This window comes from Ricinus communis, chromosome 4 (assembly GCF_019578655.1).
Source record: "Ricinus communis isolate WT05 ecotype wild-type chromosome 4, ASM1957865v1, whole genome shotgun sequence".
NCBI lineage: Eukaryota > Viridiplantae > Streptophyta > Magnoliopsida > Malpighiales > Euphorbiaceae > Ricinus > Ricinus communis.
In genome coordinates, this window is record NC_063259.1 from 30,935,498 (window position 1) to 30,960,048 (window position 24,551).

At 34.2% G+C, this 24,551-nt stretch overlaps 5 protein-coding genes across 6 annotated transcripts; 2 read left to right on the top strand and 3 right to left on the bottom strand.

Moving 5' to 3' along the window:
- Positions 1–103: 103 nt before the first annotated feature.
- Positions 104–2,900, bottom strand: LOC8274364 (rust resistance kinase Lr10). Its single transcript, XM_025156343.2, has 4 exons — positions 2,069–2,900; positions 1,633–1,689; positions 1,486–1,512; positions 104–1,378 (listed from the first exon to the last, which is right to left on the bottom strand). The coding sequence occupies exons 1-4, from the start codon at positions 2,838–2,840 to the stop codon at positions 216–218; spliced, it is 2,019 nt and encodes a 672-aa protein (XP_025012111.2). The 5' UTR covers positions 2,841–2,900; the 3' UTR covers positions 104–215.
- A 704-nt stretch (positions 2,901–3,604) lies between these two features.
- Positions 3,605–6,197, top strand: LOC8274362 (rust resistance kinase Lr10). Its single transcript, XM_002513517.4, has 3 exons — positions 3,605–4,364; positions 4,871–4,897; positions 4,979–6,197. The coding sequence occupies exons 1-3, from the start codon at positions 3,689–3,691 to the stop codon at positions 6,064–6,066; spliced, it is 1,791 nt and encodes a 596-aa protein (XP_002513563.3). The 5' UTR covers positions 3,605–3,688; the 3' UTR covers positions 6,067–6,197.
- A 3,362-nt stretch (positions 6,198–9,559) lies between these two features.
- On the top strand, positions 9,560–17,794 carry LOC8274361. Its single transcript, XM_048373153.1, has 8 exons — positions 9,560–10,390; positions 10,616–10,642; positions 10,727–11,840; positions 11,953–12,088; positions 12,558–12,680; positions 15,522–16,287; positions 16,399–16,425; positions 16,498–17,794. Exons 1-8 carry the CDS (start codon positions 9,736–9,738, stop codon positions 17,604–17,606), a joined length of 3,957 nt encoding a protein of 1,318 aa, XP_048229110.1. The 5' UTR covers positions 9,560–9,735; the 3' UTR covers positions 17,607–17,794.
- LOC8274359 (rust resistance kinase Lr10) lies at positions 12,270–15,250 on the bottom strand. 2 transcript variants are annotated; one of them, XM_025156329.2, is made up of 4 exons: positions 14,220–15,250; positions 14,003–14,023; positions 13,809–13,838; positions 12,270–13,601 (listed from the first exon to the last, which is right to left on the bottom strand). In XM_025156329.2, exons 1-4 carry the CDS (start codon positions 14,962–14,964, stop codon positions 12,472–12,474), a joined length of 1,926 nt encoding a protein of 641 aa, XP_025012097.2. In that variant the 5' UTR covers positions 14,965–15,250; the 3' UTR covers positions 12,270–12,471. The 2 variants fall into 2 exon arrangements, with proteins under 2 accessions (XP_025012097.2, XP_015571317.3); XM_015715831.3 differs by lacking the exon at positions 13,809–13,838.
- Positions 17,795–20,370: 2,576 nt separating the features above from the next.
- Positions 20,371–23,516, bottom strand: LOC8274357 (putative RING-H2 finger protein ATL21B). The gene is made up of 2 exons (XM_002513512.4): positions 22,643–23,516; positions 20,371–20,902 (listed from the first exon to the last, which is right to left on the bottom strand). The coding sequence occupies exons 1-2, from the start codon at positions 23,334–23,336 to the stop codon at positions 20,463–20,465; spliced, it is 1,134 nt and encodes a 377-aa protein (XP_002513558.2). The 5' UTR covers positions 23,337–23,516; the 3' UTR covers positions 20,371–20,462.
- Between the last annotated feature and the right edge of the window lie 1,035 nt (positions 23,517–24,551).

Genomic DNA, 24,551 nt, shown 5'->3' on the forward strand with positions numbered 1-24,551 from the left:
AGAACAAATAACTATCACCCAAAAGCCTGTCTGATGTTGATAATAAGTTCCAGAAACAAGAGACTGGTGGTTTATAATAAATGACAAACAGAAAAGCCTGCCATTACTAAGTGTCTTTAAACTAAGTAATAATATTTAAGTAACAAAACTAGAACTAAAGAAACTTATTGTATTACGTGTAAAAATGTGACTTAGTTCTACAATCTATAACTATGCTAAACGTGAGAAATATTGGCAACAGAAAGTGTTTCTGTGGAGCCAAGTAACATAGAAGATGAAGATGATGACCATCCTTCTTCATGTGTATAGTCTTCAGTATCCTTTAATGGCGTCTCCTCTGGATAAAAAGCAGGCTTGGGAGGCAAAACTAGACTTTCTAAATCTTCTTCAAGCATGTTTATTACTCTGTTCATGGGAGGACGACTGCTCGGCTTCATTTGTATGCACCACAATGCTACTATAATCATCTTCTTTCTTATTCTCATCTCATCATCCGTGGCATCTCCAAGTTCTACTTTTCCATTACTCATTTGGTTATAAACCCAGAAGGGAAAGTAATCTTGGCTGGAAGAGGGATCTACCAGCGGATTCCAGTTCTTTCTTTTGCCAATCATTTCCATTAGCAACATTCCAAAACTGTAAACATCAGCTTTGAATGAAACACCACCGATGTTCTTGTAAAATAATTCAGGTGCAATATATCCCATTGTTCCTCTTGCTGCAGTAAGAGAGACAGTATTATGATTTGTTGGATATAATTTAGCAAGTCCAAAATCAGAAACTCTTGGAGTAAAATTCTCATCTAGAAGAATGTTGTGAGGCTTGATATCAAAATGTAGAATTTGCATTTCACAACCTCTGTGTAAATATTCAATACCACGTGCTACTCCTAAAGAAATCTCATACATTTTTCTCCAACTTAATGAAGCATACCCTTCTTCATAAAAGATGTATTTATCAAGAGATCCATTAGGCATGAATTCATATACAAGAGCACGCTTCGACCCCTCAAAACAAAAACCTACTAGTCGCACCACATTAATATGGTGAATTCTTCCAATGGTTGCCACTTCATTCATGAATTCTTGGCCATTTGCTGCTTTGGATTTGCCTAAAATCTTTACTGCTGCAAGACAACCACTGCGAAGCTTCCCTTTGTATACTGATCCATAGCCTCCTTCTCCCAGTTTATCCTTAAAATTATTAGTCATTTTCCTAATATCTAAGTAGGAGTACCTTATAGGCATGAAGTTATTTTGACTTTCCAGGAACTCTTCAATATTATCATACATGGATAAATGCCTCTTGCGCCACTTATAGATCAAGAATGCAAACGCAAAAGGACTGCAGAATACGAACTTTGCTGCAGGCAGCAATGCTGGGCAGAAATTAGAAAAGACAAAGGTATCAGCTATGTTGAGTAGCAAATGGTGGTGTTCAAATTTTTTCAAGATTCATAATTTGGAGGAATGTTCATGTTCTTACCTAAGATTAGAAGAATCAACCAGCTAACTGTAACAAAAGAAAATTAAAGAGTTAGTTAGGAAGGCACATCTATTGACTGGCAACTGAACTCACCCATGAATGATCTCTCTTTTTGTAACATTAAAAAGCAGAGAGAGAAATGCTTACGGTATTTAAGCTGGGAGAGAAATGATTTGATATGGGAAATTAGCGAGTCAAACACTCCTGCAATGAATTAAAGGATATCATAATATCAGCAAAAGATATGCAATAATTATCGACAGACGTTAGAATTAGAGCAGTTCACCATGTCATGAGGATGAGATAAACAGATTTTGAGCCTTGAGTTATTTACTACGAGATAAACCAGCTACTAGCACAATTGCTTACTTGATCAGAATGCTTATAGGAAGGTTCCTCGTGAGAAATTTGTACAAGTAGACTAATGAAAAGGAATTAAAGTGCTTCTATTAGAAGCATTAAGTTATAGTATTCATTTCCTGAATGTATAAAAATAAAATCCGGTTAAAGAGGTCTAGTTAAAGAGAAGTAGTGGAAAAAGAAAAGGCAGCGTCTTTCTCTTTTTAAGTCAGGATTTACATACCGTGCGAGTTGCAGGGAGAAGTGCTGCCCACAGGGTAGCATTTTTCATCACCATGGCAAAACTCACAAGTAATATCAAACCACCGAAGCTCAAATCCGAATGCAAGCTGATTGTGGATGTCCATATAGGAGAGTTTCTTTCCATGTCTTTGCAGCAGCAATGAAGACATAGCAACCAGCTCTATCGTGCACAAGTTCTCCACATTACTCATTTCATCCCTACTAACCATAATATGAGAATACCTTCCATTAGTGCAAGAAGTAGCATCCCCATAAAGAGTAGAATTTACAGGATTCGCACAGTTCATAAACACAATCATGGCCTTTGGCACTTCGTAATCGTATCCGAACCAATGTTTCGCATCAGTGAAGTTGGCTCCACTTAGAGAAAATTGGGGGACGGACGAACAGTTTCCCTTTTCAACAGCAGCATCTACTACTCTGACTGTGGAGTTGTGGTGGTTGATAGACAGAACTCGGTATCTGCCTGAGAACAGGTATAATATTGTTTCATTGTTCTCACAAGATAGCTCATAGACAGGGTAACCGCAGTTTTTTGAATCGGTTCTCAACCTGAAAGGTAATCTAATGTTCTTTACATCGCCACAGGAAGAAGGAGCACATAGACGTGTACCCTGTGCACTGCAACTTTGAAGGACTGTCACGAGGGAAACAAGGGCTAAGAAACCAGCAAAGAGAAACCTTCTTCCTAACATATCAAGAAGCAGAGGAATCCAAGTCATGCGGTCTTGAGGGCGTGCATCACAGCACATTGGAAAAAAGAAAGGATATTAAGTACGGAAGATGGTCATCCTGACTTGTAGATTGTTCATTTAATTTAACAGGCTAGTCTAGATGTACAATGCCTATCTTCTGCTACTTTGAGATCATTTGTCAATGTCCAAAACTTTCAACATTGACATTTTCCAAATGCTAACGAAGTGCCTTTTAAAATATTGAGCTCCCATAACTGTCATTATCTCTTTGGATTTCAGTAAACTCCATTTCCATAAAGAAATCAAAGGAACGGAGACCAAGAAAAGGTGCACAGGACATGGTCACTAATTGACTTTCAAGTATCAAATAATTAAGTCATGGCAAAAGAGAAGGAAACTTCATATCTTAGCTAAAGCTACGATCCATTTAAAAGGATAGGGAGAGAACCATGGATTGAAAGTAGATGAGCCAATCTTGGCTATATAATTAGAATTTCTAAAGATAATTATATTCTGCATCATGCTTACTTTTGCATTATAGCTCATTAAAAAATTTAGGAAAGATAGTTGAATATCTGAACATTATGATAGAATATAGCTGTCTAGCCCTTAAAGAATCATGGACAAGCAATAATTTAGAAATTGTGTCTCTCTGCAGAGATAAGAATGAAGAGTGAAGACTATCCACTTCAGGGTCCACTATAAGATTCCAAATTTGACTTTAGATTTTCTTCAAGATTTGTTTGAATGAATTAATTATTCCACATTATCTATATAGATGAACCAAGTTCATAAACATTAGTTATTGAGTTACAAGTCAACTCAATAAATCACAGAAGAGAGTCAAATCTACATTTATTGAGCAACAACAAAGCTGCTAACCTCAGACCAATTAATCCTTGGAAATGGATCTCTCTTTCAGTGGCTTGTTGATACTAGTACTTGTAAACTATGCTGTAGGCCTTAATGAGTGCCAAGAATCAAGATGTGGGAGACATGGACCAATCATCCGATTTCCATTCCGCCTCAAGGACAAACAACCAGACCGTTGTGGCTATCCTGGGTTTGCACTATCTTGCCAGAGTCATCGTCCATTGCTGGAGTTGCCAAATTCGGTGAAACTTTACGTTGACAAAATTGATTATGCATCTCAGTATATTTTCACATCTGATCCAAACAAATGCCTTCCTAGACACCTCTTAAACTTCAGCTTCAGTTTATCTACTAGTCCTTTCCAGTTTATGGATGAGTCTCGGTATAATGTTTTCTTCTTCAATTGTACATCAATGGATAGAGAAATGCTTCTGCAGATGCGTTGCCTTAGTAGTCCTGGCTATGATATTTATGCTTTTACATCCGATTATCCCCTCAGTTTCGTGTACCTGGCACACTGCACCAAGATGTTCAATATTTCATCAATTTCGAATGAGATGATTGATGGGGCAAATTTTCTGCGCTTGAATTGGTCGAAGCCAGAATGTGGATTTTGTGAAAGTCAAGGCAAGTTCTGTAGATTGAAGAAAAACAGCACATATGAAACGGAATGTTATGACAAGCCTATACCTAAACCAACTGCTCAAGGTATAATAACCTTACTTTCATATTCTACTTTATTTTTTGCAGTTCATAGGTCTGAACATATGCACACACATAAAGTATCTTTATTTCACAGATGGGTTCGTGCCTGATTCGACACCGTCTGTAAGTCCTTGTTGAGCTGATGTGATCCCAGGTTAGCACTGACTTGAAGATGGAAATACTAGTTTAAATAATCACTGAAAAATGTTAAAACATCTCTATTATGTAAAGCAACATATAGAGAGGCTGCTGCAGTTTATGGTAGCCTAATTCACTCCTCTACATTATAAAACTGGGAAGCATCCAGGTAAAAGTGGCGTAGAGAGTTCACCAGTAAGCATAGTTGGGTAATATCTGTCCGTTTAGCAGTCAGGCAGACCTCTTCAGGACCTGTTACACTTGGGAACATTTCTGCTTCTTTATTTAAAAGGAGAACCTATAGAAGTAATAAAACATGACTACCAGATTCCAAGTACATATTAAACTAATGACACCATTACCTTCTGCAGGCATCAAAACAAAGTTGATGGCCACAGGTGAGATGTCTTTACAATACACATTTTAAACTCTTCACTTTTATCATCTTGATTTTAGACTAAAAATTATTTTTTACATAGGTATAACACTAGGTCTATTTCTTCTGGTAGTAGTGGCGTTTGCCCTCTACCGAATCTACAACAATCACCAAGCAGAAGAAGAACATCAATCAAGGATTGAAAAGTTTCTGGAGGATTACAAGGCTCTCAAACCCACAAGGTATTCATACGCAGATATAAAAAGGATTACAAATCAATTTAAAGATAAGTTAGGGCAGGGAGCATATGGAACAGTGTTTAAAGGAAAGCTTTCCGATGAGATATTTGTGGCTGTAAAGATCCTCAATAACTCAACAGGAAATGGGGAAGAGTTCATTAATGAAGTTGGAACCATGGGAAACATCCACCATATCAATGTGGTCCGTTTGATTGGCCACTGTGCAGATGGATTTAGGAGAGCTCTAGTTTATGAGTACCTACCAAATGAATCCTTGGAAAAATTTATATCTTCAGGTGATGGTAAGAATCTTTCTCTCAGTTGGAAGAAGCTTCAAGACATTGCTGTTAGCATAGCCAACGGAATTCAGTATCTGCACCAAGGGTGTGATCACCGAATCCTACATTTCGACATCAAGCCTCATAATATCTTGTTAGACGAGAATTTCAATCCTAAAATTTCAGATTTTGGCCTGGCCAAGTTATGTTCAAAGGATCAGAGTGCTATTTCAATGACTACTGCTAGAGGGACAATGGGCTATATTGCACCTGAAGTCTACTCTAGGAACTTCGGAAATGTGTCATATAAATCAGATGTTTACAGTTTTGGAATGGTGTTGCTTGAAATGGTTGGAGGAAGGAAAAACAATGATGTAACAGTAGAGAACGACAATCAGGTGTACTTCCCAGAACGGGTATACAAGCAGTTGGATGAAGGAGAAGAGCTGAGAATCAGATTAAAGGAAGAAGGAGACGCAGAAATAGTAAAGAAACTAACAATTGTGGGTCTTTGGTGCATTCAGTGGCACCCTATCGATCGTCCATCAATGAAAAGTGTAGTTCAAATGTTAGAAGAAGATGTAAACAAATTAACAATGCCTCCTAATCCTTTTGCCTCTAGAGGTCCTACAGCAATGTCTGGGAAGCATGTTCACCAAGAGTTTTGGCTTTGAATTTTGAAGCAGACTGATTATATCATGTACGTTAATCCACCAAAAAAGAATATTATAAATATTATTTGATCTTGTATTGTTTTGGTGGGCAATAAAAACGCAAAGAAGAGAAAATAAGCTTATGATACTGACATCAACAATCCTTTTCTATATAGAGATAAAAAAAAAAAAAAAAAAAAAAAACATTTAATTTTTGCAAATTTTGATGAAAAATGCATGATTTTTTAATAAGAGAAATTATCTATATAATGACTTAAACATGTAATGAAGGTGTCTGTTGCCATAGAGGAATACTCCAACTGGGAAACTCTCCATTCATTTGAATTTTTTGTAACTTTAACTCTATAATGATTATGTTTTATCTAAATTTAATTGGTTGTATATTTTAAATAATAACAAATATATTAACGGGTTCTTTCATATTGTATCCTAATATTTTGAAAATAGCTGCGTCCATATATTTGTGGCCATGCCCTATAACTTCTTAGGTAGTGTTGCTGTGAAAAACCAAAGCTTTTAAACATCCGGTTGGTTACAATTACATTTCTGAGGGCTGCTTATTAGTCACTTTTATTCTTGTTATTTTAAAATTTGAAACTTGAATAACTCACTTAAACCCTATTCACACCTACAATAATAAAGAGTAAAAAGATTAAAAGAAAATGGTATCAAATTCACCAGGACAATGTCATTCAAAAGTGACACTTCAACTTTAACTAAATCAGATTCCTAACAGTTGATGACTTAAGGACCAAAGTAATATGCCTTCTGCAAACATCAGGGGCTATTAGATATAATTAGTAACAATCGGAACGAAAATGCCCATTAAAGAAAATTGCAGGGATGTCACTTTTCAAGCTTTCTCTCCTGCTCCGATTGTCTTGTTTCTGTTGTTTTGTGCTGGGCTTGGTAGTCTTTATCTTGATCTCGGGATGGCCATTTCTTGTCACAAGTTTGGACCATAGCTCATGGGTTTGTTATATTGACCCATTTAAAGCCGAGCGGAAGTAGACGACTGCTTTTCCACACTGATACGTGGCTTTCTATATAGTCTGGTTAGTGAACTTCGGTAAATTATATTTTGGATCTAAATATAATAAGCATTGTGTATCAGGTGTTCAAAATATAGTCGTTTTATTTAAATGAGAGAGCTGAATTTTAACACACACGTATGTATGAAAGAGTTTCATTTCAAATATAATGTCTACCTATTATTACTGATTTAAAATAAAATCACAAGTTTTCTTTCAACAGTTTGATTTAATTTTGTCTTCTCGATTGTCCATCATTTAAAACTTTAAATTAGATTGAGTAAGTTGTTGTTCTTTATTTTTTTTTCTCTGCTACATAATATTGTTGTTCTTATTTTTTTTCTTTTTTATTTTCATACATAGATTATATATATTTGTAGATTTTATAAATTTATTTTTAACAAACTAAAGTTTTTTTATTTTTTCTCCATTCCTTAGACCTTTAAATCATATTCTACAAGGTTTAATCATTTCTTTCAAAATATGATAACAATTTTATTGCTGAAAAATAATAAATTTACTATGTAGAACATTGAGGTTCATTATATATGAACTACATGTTCATTATGTTGTTCATAATTTTAAAAATAAATTTATTTTTGAAATAAAATAAATTCATTTCGTAGTACAATGAACCTTATATTACTAATAAATAAAAATAAAAGTTTTACGTGATGAACATGTCATATGTGCATACAAATAAATCAGTATTCATGAATTTTAATAAACGGATTCATTATCTACAAACAACAGATTCATTAAAGTATTATTTGAGGTTCATTATATATGAACTATAGGTTCATCATATTGTTTATAATTTTTAAAAAGATATATATTTTTGAAATGGAATATGTTTATTTTGTAGTACAATGAACCTTATATCGTTAAGAGATGAATATAAACGCTTTACGCAATGAACATACTATATGTGTAAATAAATCAGTTTTCGTAAGTTATAATGAACGTGTTCATTATCTACAAAAAATAAGTTCATTAAAATATTGCTTGGGGTTCATTATATATAAACTATATGTTCATCATATTGTTTATAATTCTAAAAAAAATTATTTTTGAAATGAAATATATTCATTTTGTAGTACAATAAATCTTATATTATTAACAAATGAATATAAAAAATTTATATAATAAACATATCATATGTGCATAAAAATAAATAAGTATTCCTGAGTTATAATGAATGGGTTCATTATCTACAAATAACAGGTTCATCAAAGTATCACTTAAGGTTCGTTATATATGAAGTACATGTCGATTATATATGAACTACAAATTTATCATGTTATTCATAATTTTGAAAATAAATATATTTTTAAAATGAAATAGGTTCATTTTGTAGTATAATGAACCTTATATCACTAATATATGACTATTTTTTGATATAATGAATATATCATATGTGCATAAAAATAAATCAGTATTCATGAATTATAATGAACGAGTTTATTATCTACAAACATCAGATTCATTAAAATATCACTACAAGTTCATTATACATGAACTACATGTTCATTATCATGTTCATAATTTTGAAAACAAATTTATTTTTTAAATGAAATAGATTCATTTTGTAGTCCAATAAACTTTATATCATTAACAAATGAATATAAAAATTTTATGTAATAAATAAACCCATATATGCATGCAAATAAATTAGTATTCATAGGTTAATAATGAACGGATCCATTATCTACAAACTATAGGTTCATTAAAGTATCACTTGAAGTTCATTAAATCTATTACACTGTTTATAGTATAGACATATTATTCTTAAAGTTATGATCAACAAGTTCATCGTCTACTAGGAATAGATTCATAACATATCACTTGAAATTCATTAAATATATAACAGAAATTCATTAATTATAGATTATAATCAAGAAGTTCATTATACATATATAAAATGTTTTAAAAGAGTATTTTTATTTATACAAGATAAATAATATTATTCATCAATAACAAAATCTATATAAAACATTAATTTTTCAATTATAAACTTTAGTTTCATAAAATTTAAACTGTAGATTCTTTAATATTTTTACTACTGTCTTTGCAAGCAATTTATGTGATTATATTAAAATGTCATTTCAAATAAATATGAATATGTTCACAAAATAATAACATTTGCATAAATTTTAAATCTTAAAAGATTAAAATCAAAAATCAATAAAATTGTAAAGATTGTAATTTTAAGAACAGAAGAGTCCGTGTAAAATAAAAATATAAAAAAATAAAAAGTTGATTTTTAAATATTGAGAAAGCTAAATGTGTATTTTGATTGAAGAAAAAAATTATATTTTAAGCTGATAATTTTTTTATTTTAATTATAAATAAAAATTGTTAATTAACTTTAATATACTTTTAAAACATGCGGGTTACACGTATAAATAATTCCAGGCACCGGGTACCTGGATATAATAACTCGCGTATTTCCAGGAATGCGCAATAACCGTTGACTGTCACAATCAGTAATTGAACGCTCCCGCAATGCTAAATTTCCACAGTGATGCCTGTACAACACTAGTCAGTCAATTTAAAGAGAAGATAAATCCTTCTGTGCACTCAAATTCAGATTCATTTTCTGAAATTTCAAGAGAACTCGAGAATCATTACCTGGGAAATGAAATTTTTCGTTTTCTTGTTCATTCTAGTCCTGGTAGTCCTAGGACAAGAGGCTGCTGATGACTGCGCACCAGAAAAGTGTGGTGACGAGCTTTTTATTCGATTCCCATTCCGACTGAAAGAGAAACAGCCTAAGCACTGTGGCTATCCTGACCCTCGGTTTGACTTATCTTGCGAAGATAACAAATTTGCAGAGATGGAGCTACCAAACTCTGTCAAAGTCCACATCAGAAGTATTGATTATGCATTACAGACCCTTCATGTATTTGGCACAGATGGCTGTCTAGCAAGAAACGCTAAAGATTTCAAATTATCTACTTCTAATTTCCAATTCTCCGCGTCCTTGAATGATTATGCTTTATTCAATTGTTCATCAGAAAACATAAATTCATATGCCGCAATATCTTGTCTTGGTGGTCCTGGTTATCAAGTTTATGCCTTTGATTCGTATAATCGCATTGATGACTTGCCCTTGACATCTTGTACCAAGATGTATAACCTTTCATCACTTCCACAAGACATGTTCAACGACAAAGATGTGATTAGTTTGACTTGGTCCGAACCCAAGTGTCATGATTGTGAGGTACCGCGGAAACATTGTAGCTGGAAGAATGACTCAATTGTATGTTTAGAGTTGCCCATAAGAAAAGCAGGTATGATTTTATCTTCAAGGTTATTTATTTTTCTTTTGTTTTCTTAATCGAGTATTTCTTCAATTGTCTTTTTTATTGTATGACTTGAGCTTTCTTGGGCACTAAAATAACAAAAAAGATTTGGTATCTGTATAAGCTTAGGACAGAAATCTGCAGAAATTGTAGTTGTATAAAGAACTCTCAGAAAATTTTCTTCCTGCTAATGATGTTATTCATGTTTTACAGATGCCTTAATCAGGTTACGAACTGCAGGTAAGTTGTCAATATAAGACTTGTACTGAAGTTTTGCTAATAATCTTGATAATGTGGTTCCATAACTAGATGTTTTATATGCAGGTATAGTCCTTGGTTCGTGTCTACTGTTGATAGTGTCTGCTGCAGTGTTTCATGTCTACAGGATTTACAGAAAACAAAAGGAAAACCAAGCAAGGATAGAGAAATTTTTGGAAGACTATAAAGCTCTCAAGCCCACAAGATACTCTTATGCTGATTTGAAAAGGATTACGAATCAATTTAAGGACAAATTAGGCCAGGGAGCTTATGGCACTGTGTTTAAAGGGAGGCTTTCTGATGAGATTTTTGTGGCTGTGAAGGAGCTCAATAATTCGACGGGGAATGGAGAAGAGTTCATTAATGAAGTGGGAACAATGGGAAGAATTCACCATGTGAATGTTGTTCGCTTGGTTGGATTTTGTGCTGATGGATTCAGAAGAGCGTTGGTTTATGAGTTCTTGCCAAATGAATCATTAGAGAAATTTATATTCTCAAATGATGGTGATAATAGTTCCCTTGGCTGGGAGAAGCTGGAAGATATTGCTCTTGGCATAGCCAAGGGGATTGAGTATCTTCACCAAGGTTGTGATCAGCGAATCCTCCATTTTGACATCAAACCTCATAATATTTTGCTAGATGACAACTTCACGCCAAAAATTTCTGATTTTGGCCTGGCAAAATTATGTGCTAAAGATCAAAGTGCTGTATCCATGACTGCTGCTAGGGGAACCATGGGCTATATTGCACCTGAAGTGTTCTCTAGGAATTTTGGGAGTGTGTCTTATAAGTCGGACGTTTATAGCTTTGGAATGCTGCTGCTAGAAATGGTTGGAGGAAGAAAAAACATTGATATTGATGTGGAGAACTCTAGCCAAGTCTTCTTCCCAGAGTGGATATACAAGCATTTGGATCAAGAAGAGGAGCTGAGAATTCGCATTTTGGAAATAGGAGATGCTAAAATTGCAAAGAAACTTACAATTGTTGGATTATGGTGCATACAGTGGTACCCAGCAGATCGTCCCTCGATGAAAGTTGTCGTTCAGATGTTGGAAGAGGAAGGAGGCGCTTTAACAATGCCACCTAATCCTTTTAACTCAGAAAGTGCTATGAAAGCCAATGCTGCTATGCGTGGGAGACGTCTGCACCAAGAGTTAGCAGTCATCTCCGAAGTAGAGTGATCATGTCCTGAGGTCCTCCATCTTGAACAAAATACAGTTGCTGTTATATTTATTCATCTGTACACTAAGTACTTGTTTAGGAAGCATAAATGTCTGCTGTATTAATGCAAGTTCTGAAGCATGTAATCTTAGAAGTTACTGTATCACTTTACATCGTATGTATAAAATCTGTTATGATCAAGCTGATGACGAAGAAGCTATTATATGGAAGTTAACATCAACTAGAAGAGTTCATGAAGTAGCTGATGTATTCTACAACTGATAGGAGAGGCTTTAACTCTTCCAAAGTGGCTGTATAGGTTGCTATAAGGAGTGAGCTCGCATTGTAGAATGTTTGAATCATTATCAATTAATGATAAATTACAATTTCTTCTTCTCTGGTTTTCAGTTCTGCAAACCAAATTACATTCTAAAAGAAACAAGGAACGTAACAAACTACTTGAAATCTACTTTTACGCTAGTCTTTTACTCTTTTATCAGAACTGTAGAGACAATAGGTGCAAATATTACAATAGTGTACGCTAACACGCAACAGATTCATGGCTTGTGTAAATGCAGGAAATAGAATAGCTGTCTAATTCTATATTAACTTGGCCTAATAATAGTGGTACTTCATTGGTATATGATCATTCAGGTAGAACTAACAACCGAAGTTGCAGAATCTGTACTACCATTTGGTGGAGTCGGCAATACTGTTGCTTTCTTGTTGATTCCAGCTTCCAGTTGACGCAGCTCTTGTGGAGATAGAAAAGGCTTTGGAGGCATCTGGAGAGATTCAACTTCTCCTTCAAGCATCTCTACAACTCTGTTCATCGAGGGACGATCGCCAGGCTTCATTTGTATACAACATAATGCAATAATCATCATCTTTTTTGTTATTTTCCTTTCCTCTGTTGCATTTTCGATTTCTATCTCGTTGCCTGCATTGAGTTGCTCGTAAACCCATGAAGGGAAGTAAATTTGGCTTGAATGCTCAGCAAATGCATTCAAATTCTTCCTTCTACCTGCCATTTCCATCAATAACATTCCAAAGCTATAAACATCAGCTTTATAAGATATTCCTCCAATGTTCTTGTAGAACAGTTCTGGAGCCATGTAACCCATTGTTCCTCTTGGTGCTGTGAGAGAAACTATGCTACCTTCTATTGGATACAGTTTTGCAAGTCCAAAATCTGAGACTTTCGGAGCAAAATTTTCATCAAGAAGAATATTGTGAGGCTTGATATCAAAATGCAAGATTTGCATGTCACAACCTCTGTGGAGATATTCAATTCCACGAGCTGTGCCGAGAGAAATCTTGTACATTTGTTCACAGCTCAAAGGAACATCTCCATTTTCTGAAAAGATGTATTTTTCAAGAGACCCATTAGGCATGAAATCATATACAAGCGCACGCTTCGATCTCTCAGCACAAAAACCAATAAGTTGCACCACATTGACATGATGAATCCTTCCAATTGTTGCAACCTCATTGATAAAATCTTGCCCGTCGGACTTAGGCTTGCTCAATATCTTTACCGCCACAATTCGGCCGCTTGAAAGTTTTCCTTTGTATACTGAACCAAAGCCTCCCTCACCTAATTTGTCCTTGAAACCTCGAGTGATCTTCTTGATGTCCGAGTAAGAATACATGATAGGCATGAGATTGTTGTGACTTCTTAGGAAAGCTTCAACTTTATCGTACATCGATAAATGTCTTCTTCGCCATTTATATGCCAAAAAGGCAATAACACATGGTGTGCCCAATACACATCTTGCTCCTGTATGCCAAATGCAATTATGCTCAGTAAGCAAGGGCCATTGAAGCCTTGCCATCGTCAATAAGTGAAGAGATGTTTCCAGTGAGCAGATCAAGATTTGTGAGCATTGAGGAGAGCCTCAAAGATAAATATGACTAATGGCAACCATTAAATTTTATGTTATTACCATATCTCAAAAAGAAAAAGAAGAAAACTAGATGGTCTTACCCACTAGTATTGCCAGTTGCATCATTAAACCTACACAGGTATGAAAAGAAAAGGGAATAATTAATTTGTCATATAAAAATTGGTCGAGTTTAGTCTCTCATTCCTTTTCGGCTTTCCTATGACCTTGTCTGAAAGAGTAAATATTATTGCAGTAAATGTAATTAAACAACGTAAAAAGGATAAATAATACTCACTAAGTCCCGTCAGTAACCACACTGCATATACAAGAAATGCATAATGTCAGCAAATCAAGACAAGAAGTGTAGAGAGAGAGAGAGGCAATAACATTAACTGCGAGCAAAGGGGAAAAGGGTGAAGCTAGCTAGTACAAACGCGAATTACACGGCTGTTGCTGCCAAAGGAAAAAAATGAAATATAAAATTTAAGTAAAAAAGGAAAAAAGAATTTTACTTGGATATTCATATGCGAAGTCATTAGAGCAGCCCACGACCTTTGAATAATCATACTCATCTTTAAACCGGCAGTAGCCTCGCCCTTTGCACTGTTCGCAACGGATGAAAGACCATGAAAGCTCAAATCCATTTAGCATTCCCTCGTAAATATCCAAATAGGAACAGTTGTTCATCCTGCACTTGATTGATGAAACCATGGCTTCCCAGTCTACCCTGCACATATCTGGAATCTCTGACACCTCCACATTCCCAAATAGAGCATACTTTGAGCCATGAATTCTACTAAGACAAGGCCCTGTCTCGACATAGGGGGAGAAATTAACTGGATTCTCACAACTCATAAACCTAATTCTTTCACCCAACCTCCAATAATATTCATATTGATTATCACCAGGGCCGCCAAATGGTAAAGGAGAAAGAGGGAGAAAAGAGCAAATATTCTCTTGCAAGGCAACATCGACAACACGGATGGTCTCCTTCTGGCGATTGATTTCCTGCACCAAGTATTTTGCTGAATGCCAGTACAATATCGTCTTATTGTTCTCACAAGTCAGAAGATAGTTAGGGTCGCCACAATTTTTTGGACCCCCTTTTAATCCAAAGGGGTAGGAAATGCTCTGGAAATTGCCACAGGAAAGTGGAATATCACAGAGATACTGGTTTTTCTCAGCCCAGCAAGTTACAGAAAATAGAAAGAAAAAAGGAAGGACTGGATAACTTGCAGAAAAAAGGACCCTGAACATGGCGACAGAGCGAAAGATAGACTCTTCTCCAGCACTACAACATACAGTGGATAATCCTCTGTTTTTTCCTTTAAGATGTTTTGGCTAGTTAGACTTGAAGAATAAAAAGAAACCTGATGGTTCACTTTCGTTATTTTCTTTTGGACTTGATAATTCACTGTTTGTACACTAATTTTTCTCGTTGACTCCAATGGCATACCATTCAAAGTCCTTTTGCTTGTTCTTTTGGGTGTTTGCATCATAACCTTGTAGACACTTCAAATAATTAATTGATATCAAGTAATTCTGTGGGGCACTATTAATCTTCTGCCTTTCATAAGCATTCATACTCTTCAAAGACAGGACTGAATAAAAGAGAAAGGGGCTAGGAAAGTTCTTTCACCCTCAAAAATTGGCAAATTAAGATAATCAAAATAAAAGAAAACTAGGATGAGAAGAAATTTTAGTAAAAGCAATGTTGAGTATGCCTTTCAAACTCTTACCCAGTAGAAGAAGACATTAGAATTTCACATGTACTGTCTAAGCAAGAGAAAGAATGTTACTTGAAACTATTCTAAACAAGCGAAGAAAGAGATTGTTACTTAAAACTGTTCTATCTCGACACATTTCAAGACATGGCTAGTGGGTTAATGGATTTTCTTTTCTCTCGCTGCTGCATCTGCATCTTGCTCTTGTTAAGATCTACAGTAGTTTGTGCAGGCATGGGGTGCCCTGAAATGAAGTGCAACCGACATGGACCGCCCATCAAGTTTCCATTCAGTATAAAAGGAAGCCACCAAGCTGATTGTGGCTATCCTGGTTTTTATGTTTCCTGCACCAGCACAAATGAGACGTTGCTGGAGCTTCCATTTTCAGTGAAGCTCTTCATCTCCAAGATTAATTACAAATCACAGAAGCTTCATGTATATGAACCTACTGGTTGCCTCTCAAAACATCTTCGAAATCTTAATTTATCAGCTTCTCCATTCCAGTTCGGAGATAAGTACCTAGATGATTTTACTGTATTCAGTTGTTCAATAGGAGAATTTGTTTCCTGGTCAGAAGGACATATATTATCCTGTGTCAATAATTCCCCTGATCGTGGTATTATTGCTTTCTATTCTCGGCGGTCAATAAACTACATGCCGTCCCTGTTATCTTGCACCAAGCTTTACAATGTTTCTTCAGTCCCACACAACATGCTGTTTCCAGAAAGAAAGATTATCTTTAAATGGTCCACGCCGAATTGCAGAAAATGTGAAGCAGAAGGCAAGTTATGCAGGTTGAATGAAACTAGTTTGCAGTCTGAAACTGAGTGCTTAAACATCCTCAAACAACATAAAGGTATTATACTCTTTTAACTCTTTAAAAAAAGTTTGGCAAATTGATGATCTATAAATTTTTCAACTTTTCTTACCACCGGTAACTTCTTGTTGATTTTATTGCCTATTACAGGTGCATCCACAAAAATGAAAGTCACAGGTAAAATTTTATCCATTTCAATCTTTATTAATAGAGAAAGAAGAGATGTCAACTAAATTCAATGTCGTGCAGGTGCAGTGCTGGGTTCATTTTTTCTTGGACTAGTTATTGCAGTGTACCATTTTTATAGATTAGATAAAACTGAAAAGGAGAATCAAAAAAGAATCAGAATATTTTTAGAGGATTACAAAGCACTCAAGCCCACAAGGTACTCATATGCTGATATTAAGAGAATCACAAATGAATTTATGGAGCAACTTGGTCAAGGAACTTACGGAACTGTCTACAAAGGAAAGTTATCCAATGAAATTCTAGTAGCTGTTAAGGTCCTCAACAATTCCATAGGAAATGGGAATGAATTTATAAATGAAGTGAGTACCATGGGTAGAATCCACCATGTTAATGTAGTTCGCTTGGTAGGTTATTGCGCTGATGGTTTTAGACGAGCTCTAGTTTACGAGTATTTACCAAGAAATTCACTTCAAAAGTACATCTCTTCAGCAGACACCGAGAATCATTTTCTTGGGTGGAAGAAGCTACAGGATATTGCTGTTGGCATAGCAAAAGGGATTGAGTATCTTCACCAGGGTTGCGATCAACGGATCCTTCATTTCGATATCAAACCACATAATATCCTGCTTGATGACAATTGGAATCCAAAAATCTCGGATTTCGGTACGGCCAAGTTATGCTCCAAGGACCAAAGCGCAGTTTCCATGACAGCAGCTAGGGGCACCATGGGCTACATTGCACCTGAAGTATTCTCCAGGAACTTTGGGAATGTGTCCCATAAGTCTGATGTTTATAGTTTTGGAATGTTAGTGCTTGAGATGGTTGGAGGAAGGAAGAATGTTGAAGTTACGCCGGAGAATGCTTGCCAGGTCTATTTTCCAGAATGGATCTATAATCTTTTAGAGCATGGAGAAGACCTGAGATTACATATTGAAGAAGAGGGAGATGCAAACATTGCAAAGAAACTTGCAATTGTTGGGCTCCGTTGCATCCAGTGGCACCCAGTGGATCGTCCTTCAATGAACTTTGTCGTTCAGATGTTGGAAGGAGAGGAAAATTTAACTATCCCTCCAAATCCTTTTGCCTCTACAGGTTCCGGAAGAACTTATACAGCGCCTGCTGGAAGACGCCGGCATCAGGAGTTAGAAGTCATTCAAGAACTGGAATGAGCATTACGAGTTGTCCAATCATGTTATGATTATTTAAGTTTCTAATTAATAAAACAGTGAGTTGTATGTTTAATCTATAGTTCATTACAAGAAAAAAGGGCTGATTTATAAAGCTCTGGTTTTTCTGATGATGCTAATAGTTTCACTTGAATAATCAAAATGCAGAAGTAAAAGTCTTTTTTCTCTTCTTCTTCTTCTTTGCTTTCTTCCTGAGCCAATGTCTCATTTAATTATTAATTGTGCACTGTAAGAATCTGATTTTTTTTCAAGTTATTCTGAGACGGGCTAAAAGATTGTGAAAGTCAAACTCTTGATCTTCCACGAAATTGCCTTTTTGCTTGGTTAAGTGGTTTAATCTGTCCGTATAATTTTTTTCTTCTTTTTTGCTTTCTTTTCAAACCAATTTCTCGTCTCTTTCATTTAGTAATCATAGATTGTGACAGTCAACGGTTATCGTGCATTCCTGGAAATAAGCAAGACAGTGAGTGCTCTTCTCTGATTGGCTTGACTAACCACAGCACAAAATGACGTATGTATAACGATTTTTTTTTTAAAGTTTGTTTATATAATTTTTAAAAGATTTTAACAGAAAAAAAAAATATATCTAAAAAATGTCAAAATAATATTATCTTGACATATTTTATTATGAAACTAATTTTTATATTATAATTTTTATTTTTTAAAAATTTTATAAAAAATAATATTAAAAATAGATTTAAAAAATATCAAAAACTTATTTATTTTAATTTATAATATTATTATTTTTAATATTTTATCTTAAAAAATATATTATTAACTTATGTCTTTTTATTTTTATAAAATTTTATTAGCAAAAAATAATATTTAAAAGATATTAAAAATTTATATTTATTTTTTATTTTTAAATGTACTGTTATTGATATACTTTTAGTATATTTTTATCACCGTTAAATAATATTTTAATTATATTTTTATATATTTTAAAATATTTTTAATATATTATAGTATATATGCGTCTTCATATTATTAAAAATATATTAATTACTATAAAAACATATAAAAGTATTAAATTTATAAATATCAAATATAAAAATATAAAATATAAATAATAAATTTATTTTATTTGGGTGATTTCATAAATTAAAATAATATCATTTCAGTATTTTATTAATATATTTTTTTAGATAAAATTTATAATAATAGAAATTAAAATAAGAAATTTTAAGAAAAGAAATATAAAAGAATCTAAGAAAGATCATAAAAAAATTAGCTACTTTCCTGTAGTTATATAAAAGTGGCTAAAAACATTGTGAAAAGAAACTCCCTGTCGAAAATCAAGATCGTGACTACTAATTAAGGCCAGCCCAAAACCATGGCAGCAAAAGACTATCAAAGCGCGGGAGAAAGTTTGAGGGGTACATCAAAATATGGACCAGGGCCACCCATACCAATATAACTAAATATGTTACATTATCATCATAACAAAAATATAAATAGCACATTCTAATCTTAAAATTTTCAATTCTGACCATTTTCTCTCATTGGAGCGCTAAGCGCAAATGAGTCTCATACAACTATTAAATGGAATTTAAATTTTTTAAATTTTGAGTCAAGTTCAATTTATATGCCAATTGATCAAGCTCGTTTTACTTTTAAAATCATAAAATTTTATTTATAATTTTTTTAGTAGATCTCATAAAATAATATTTTTAAATTCATCTAAAATATAATTGAAATTTTTGAATTTAGACTCGAACGGACCAAAAGTAAACATTATATGTCCAAATTTGGAAAAAATTTAGCGGACTTAAAATGAGTATCCAACCCCTTAAAGTCTCAGCATAAGATCTGCCATATTTTCATTCTTTATTGTTGTTTATCATTGCAGTCTCCACTTGCTCGCTTGCTCTTTGCTCTTGCTTCGTTCTTTGAGAAAAAGAGAGAAATGGTGGTAGTATGATGGGTTACAACAAAGAAGAAAGAACAATAAAATGTGGCAAGAAAAAAAAAACTGTAGATTCAAGCTCAAAATAGTTATGAATTCTGTGTCTTAGAGATTGAAATTAAGATTTTGATGTCTAGATAAGTTTTAGATAAAAAGAAGAAAGAGAGTATTAGAATATTTTACTTAATTTTGAACAATATATGGCAAAAATAGAAGGCTTTTTATGGCTGCGTGGATGTATGTAGATTAATTATTATGGCAATGAAGATAATAAATCATCTTGGGTTCTCCTTTAGAAGCTTCAAATAGACATTATAAAACATAGTTACAGTTTTAAATGTGTTGAAGTATGAACAATGTTTGTGCTATTGTTTCAGGCTTTCCTTTTCCCCTGATTGCTAAGACAATAACTTTCCGTATTTGTTTTGGGTAATTGTAGTTTAATTAAAGTTTAACTCATGAATTTAATTATTAATATTTGTCTAAAATTTGTTTATTGTAATGTCAACAAACACTGTCCTTTGAGTTGCCCTAATTTCCTTAAAATGGATTTTATTAACTGGGCTGATATATTTAGCAGATCTTATGCACCTATTGTCTTTATATCTTGCACCCTTCGTGTACATAAAGATTTCAGTATTCTGGTAAAAAATAAAGGGACCAGAAACACCTTTTTGAACATATTTCTTAAAGTTCAAAATTTGAATATATTAGTAGATTTTAAAATGTGTAGACTAGTATAATTGTTCCTAACAAAAATAGAGCATTACCACATAGATTGTGGTTAATGTGCATCCCTTTGGATTTTTCTTTTTATTTTTTGTTCAAGGACTCAAAACAGAAAACAAGGGTTTCTAATTATTAACCCAAGCAAAAACTTTATATACAAATGTTTTCAATGCAGAAAAAAAAGTTTACAAAGGAATCCAAAATCATGAAGGTTGGGCTGGTGGCGGCAGCAAGCGGTCAGGCGATTTCCGACAAATGGGACAAGAAGCATTCAACTTAAGCCATTCATCAATACAATCAGCGTGGAAGCAATGCTGGCATTCAGGAATGGTCTTAAGCGTTTCTTTAGGCTTGTATTCAGACAAGCAAATTGAGCAAGTGATATCATCAGGCTTGGGCAACCTTCGGCTTTCTCCAAGGACTATTTTCGGATAGGATTCCAATGTTTGTCCGTCCAGGCCTCTTGCGCTGACAGTGGGCTGTTGATTAACTACGAAATTGGATTCTGGGAAAAGATGGCTCCTCCTCCTTCCTGTGTAATAGCTTGCCCTGTTACATATGAAACATAGCAGACCTAGCACACACAATGCCACTGGTATTCCTCCTCCAATTGTGATGATGTAACGAGCACTCTTTGGAATTCCTGACCAAATAGTAGGTTTATTCAGTTTGATAATATCAATGTAACAGTTGCTACGACACAACATAGTACTCTAATTAAAAGGTCTTCTTGATTCATCCTCTTCATCCCATTTCTTTTTTTTTTCTTTTTTTTTTTGTTATTGTCCTCTTCATTTCAATTATTACTTATAGTATGTCTAAATATATAGCATAATCATCCTGTAATGTATGAATCGACAAGATACACACATCTACTCTCCTTCCGAGGATAGCAATTCCTCTGAAAAGTCTAAACTAATGACTATGATGGTTCAGTATTTGGAAATTAACAGGCCGAATGGTCAACACGCAAACAAACCACAGATGCCAGAACTCCATAACAATAATTCAAGACTTTGAAATAAGGGAACAAACACTAATAGGTAATCTTCAAAAGGGTTTGGAAATATAAAATGACAATATACTATTATATAAAGTATATAAAGAAAAAGAAAGACAACCATATTCTTTTGGCTGATTGGTAGTGGAGCAGCAATATTGCTATTAGTGTTGTCCGCATTTAGAGGTAGAGGAGTCTAACACTTGTACATACATTGTTGGAGCTGATAAGAAGTATATGAATGTCAAAGTCTACCCACAAAACTATCATTACCATTTTCCAAAGGGTTAACGGCGCTTTAGGTAAGGAATAAGTCTAAGCTCTTTTTCATTTTGGGTTTTTGTTTTTGTTGCTGGTCCAATGTTTTGAGACATTCATAAATTATATATTGTCAACTCTTATCTTGAACAATGTTCCCGTCACTAGCAAAGTTCACAGGCTTCTATGAACACGTTAATAGATTATGAGGTTATATAATAAAAGTCAATACAGGCAGCAATTATCTTTAACATATCCACACCATAATTCATACATAAATTAAGTTTCTTTACTGCTTTTGTATTTTTTATTAGAAGTTTCAGAATTTGATGGATAAGGATATAGCATATTATGTGAGTTGAGAAAAGAAAAATATTAACAATAATGATAATCATAACGGTAATTAACTACAATAATTGAGTTATTATATAGTCATCAATTTATACTTTTAGCATCTGACTGGTTCTTGTTAGCATATCCTTACCTTAATGTATTATTATATTAATTATGTTGGAATATATGTCCTTTCAGGCTTAATCACATTTCTTTATTTTTCGTTCTATCTTTAAGATGTGTAGTCAAAATGTAAATAAACATTATCTTACTCTACATCAACCTCAACATGTCTTATATGTAATTGTGAATTAAGGTATTAAAACGACTACCAGTAGGCCGGTCCATGAGAGTCAACTTGACCTAATCAAACTGTATCCGTAAATCAAACCCTAGGCACTATCATTAGACCATTCACTTCAAGTATCGAGCACCTCAAGTTCTTAATTATTCTAAATAAGTACATTAAGAGTGAATGTTGCGCAAAGAAACTCTTCAGAGTTTTTAAAGTACTTCAAACTTTTCCTTTTTAATAAAAGAATTATTCTGACTTAATTAGACGAATACTCTATTATTGGATTACTAGTTATTAAAAAATATTTATTTTTGGGTAATTTGTATCGGTTCTTGAATGCTAAGTTTTCTGGCACTTTAATCCTTCTAAACACAACCCACTATAGCAGATGTTAAGCAAAATTTCTCTAACAAAACTGCTTGTTTTTCCAATGTAAACTGAGCTTTTTAAGGTCCTTATAAACCGCTGACAGGGAGAGGGAGAGTAAGCAAAGTTACCACGTAATTTTGGATTAGCGCAAACAATGAGACGCGAAGAATTACTCCTTGGCCCGCACCGTCCACCATGAGACTCGCACTTTCCACACCTGGGTACAGCCCAAGTCAACCTCAGATCATCGCTGAGGTCCGACGACAGTATTTGCCCATAAAACGGCCACTCCACAGGCACCTCCATGCTTGCAAACGCCTCGCAGCTTGATAATCCTGATAGATGATTTATAACCCTTAAAGACGACGTAGCAAACACTGTATTCGTTGAACTACTAAGACAGGCAATCGGGTTTAGCTGAAAGTTGGTGTAATTGGTCAGTGAACAATTAAAGAAAGTGAAATTCTGATAAAAGAGACCAACAAATGGAGAATTTGAGAGATTAAGAGAAAGAATTCGTTTTGGCAAGCAGTTGTTCGGGTCGTTGATCCATAATTCTTGAGTGGCATAGTCTATTGCTTGAACTGTAAAAGTTCCCGAATAAGGTAGCTCGAGTAATGTATGATTTGTGTTGGTATCACAGGATACATCAAAACCTGGATACCCACATGACTTGAACTGGCGATTTTCGATCCTGAAAGGGAATCGGATCACGGGTTCATTGCGTGCGCAAGCAGAGTTGAGGCAAAGATGTTGGCTTGCTATGATTTGCAAGAAGGAGAAAAGAAAAATGGTGGAAAAAATAAGCTTAACAATATCCATCTGACGGACAAAGAATTGATATTTGACGGGTAGTTCCTGATTAGCTAGTAGCTACCTGCTTCATTAAATAGATATGCACTAATATGTTTTTTTTCTTTTCCTTTAAAAAGAAGGCTGAAAGAATGAATAGGGTCTGAATATGAAAGGGAGGAATTGGTAGTGCAGGGCTCCACTTGATGTCAGGTTGGACCTTGGAAACCGGATAGAGCAAGTCATTGTGTACATTTTGTTTGCAAGAAAATAACATAGCCCCAAGAGAACCCAATTCTTCATTTAATATATAATTTTGACCACAATTAGTTCATGTACCAATATGACCTCATTTACTAAAGTAATTTAAGATTCAGCTCTCCATTGACAGAGCCCCTTTCAGTACAGCACAAGGTAAAAATCATTGTGTGCAAGGACAGTCTACCTGGCAGTCTATAAATTCTCTCTCAAGTAAAAAAAAGAGAAAAGAAGGGAGATGACATAGAGGGCGATTTAGCATGTAATGTTGCACTTCTTGTCCTTAATTATTGCCACACAAATGGTTGTTTCTATTCATTGAATAGTAAGTTGTCATGCTTCTATAACATTTTTTTTTTACTTTGGGACATATTCATGGTTTTCTATAACTAAGTACTTCTTTTTCCATCTATCCAACACAATATTTTCCTAACTTTAAATATTAGTAGCTAAATTTGTGAATAAAATTACTTTGAACCGAGCTACTTATAATTTTAAATTTGAGTACTCTGGAAGTTATTTTTCTTAATTTGAAGAGAAATGCTTAACACTGCATGTTCAAATCTTTGTGCGGTTGGCAGATCAATTGATTCACATATACTTGCTTTAATCCAAGTTGGAAAGAAACAAATAATATGATTTTCCATTTTAACTTTCTAAAAACGGGTCATCGAGCTTAATTAATATAGGCTATATACAAGTGGAGGTTTTTTCTTCTTCTCATTCTGGCCATTAACAAAAATCCCAGTTGCAAATTAATAATAGATTAGGTTGAATCTTACATTATGCAAGAGTAAGATTCCATAATTCTCGGCTGAACCAATAATGCTCGAGCCATGAATAAAATAATATAATGAAATCATACAACTAACAAGGTTATATTCAGTTTAAAATATGTTGTAAAGCCGACATCATAATGCGTGCTTCTATTGCAGTACACAAGAAGAACGGACATTGGCTTCCTTGAAAGATCAGTACCCGAATTAA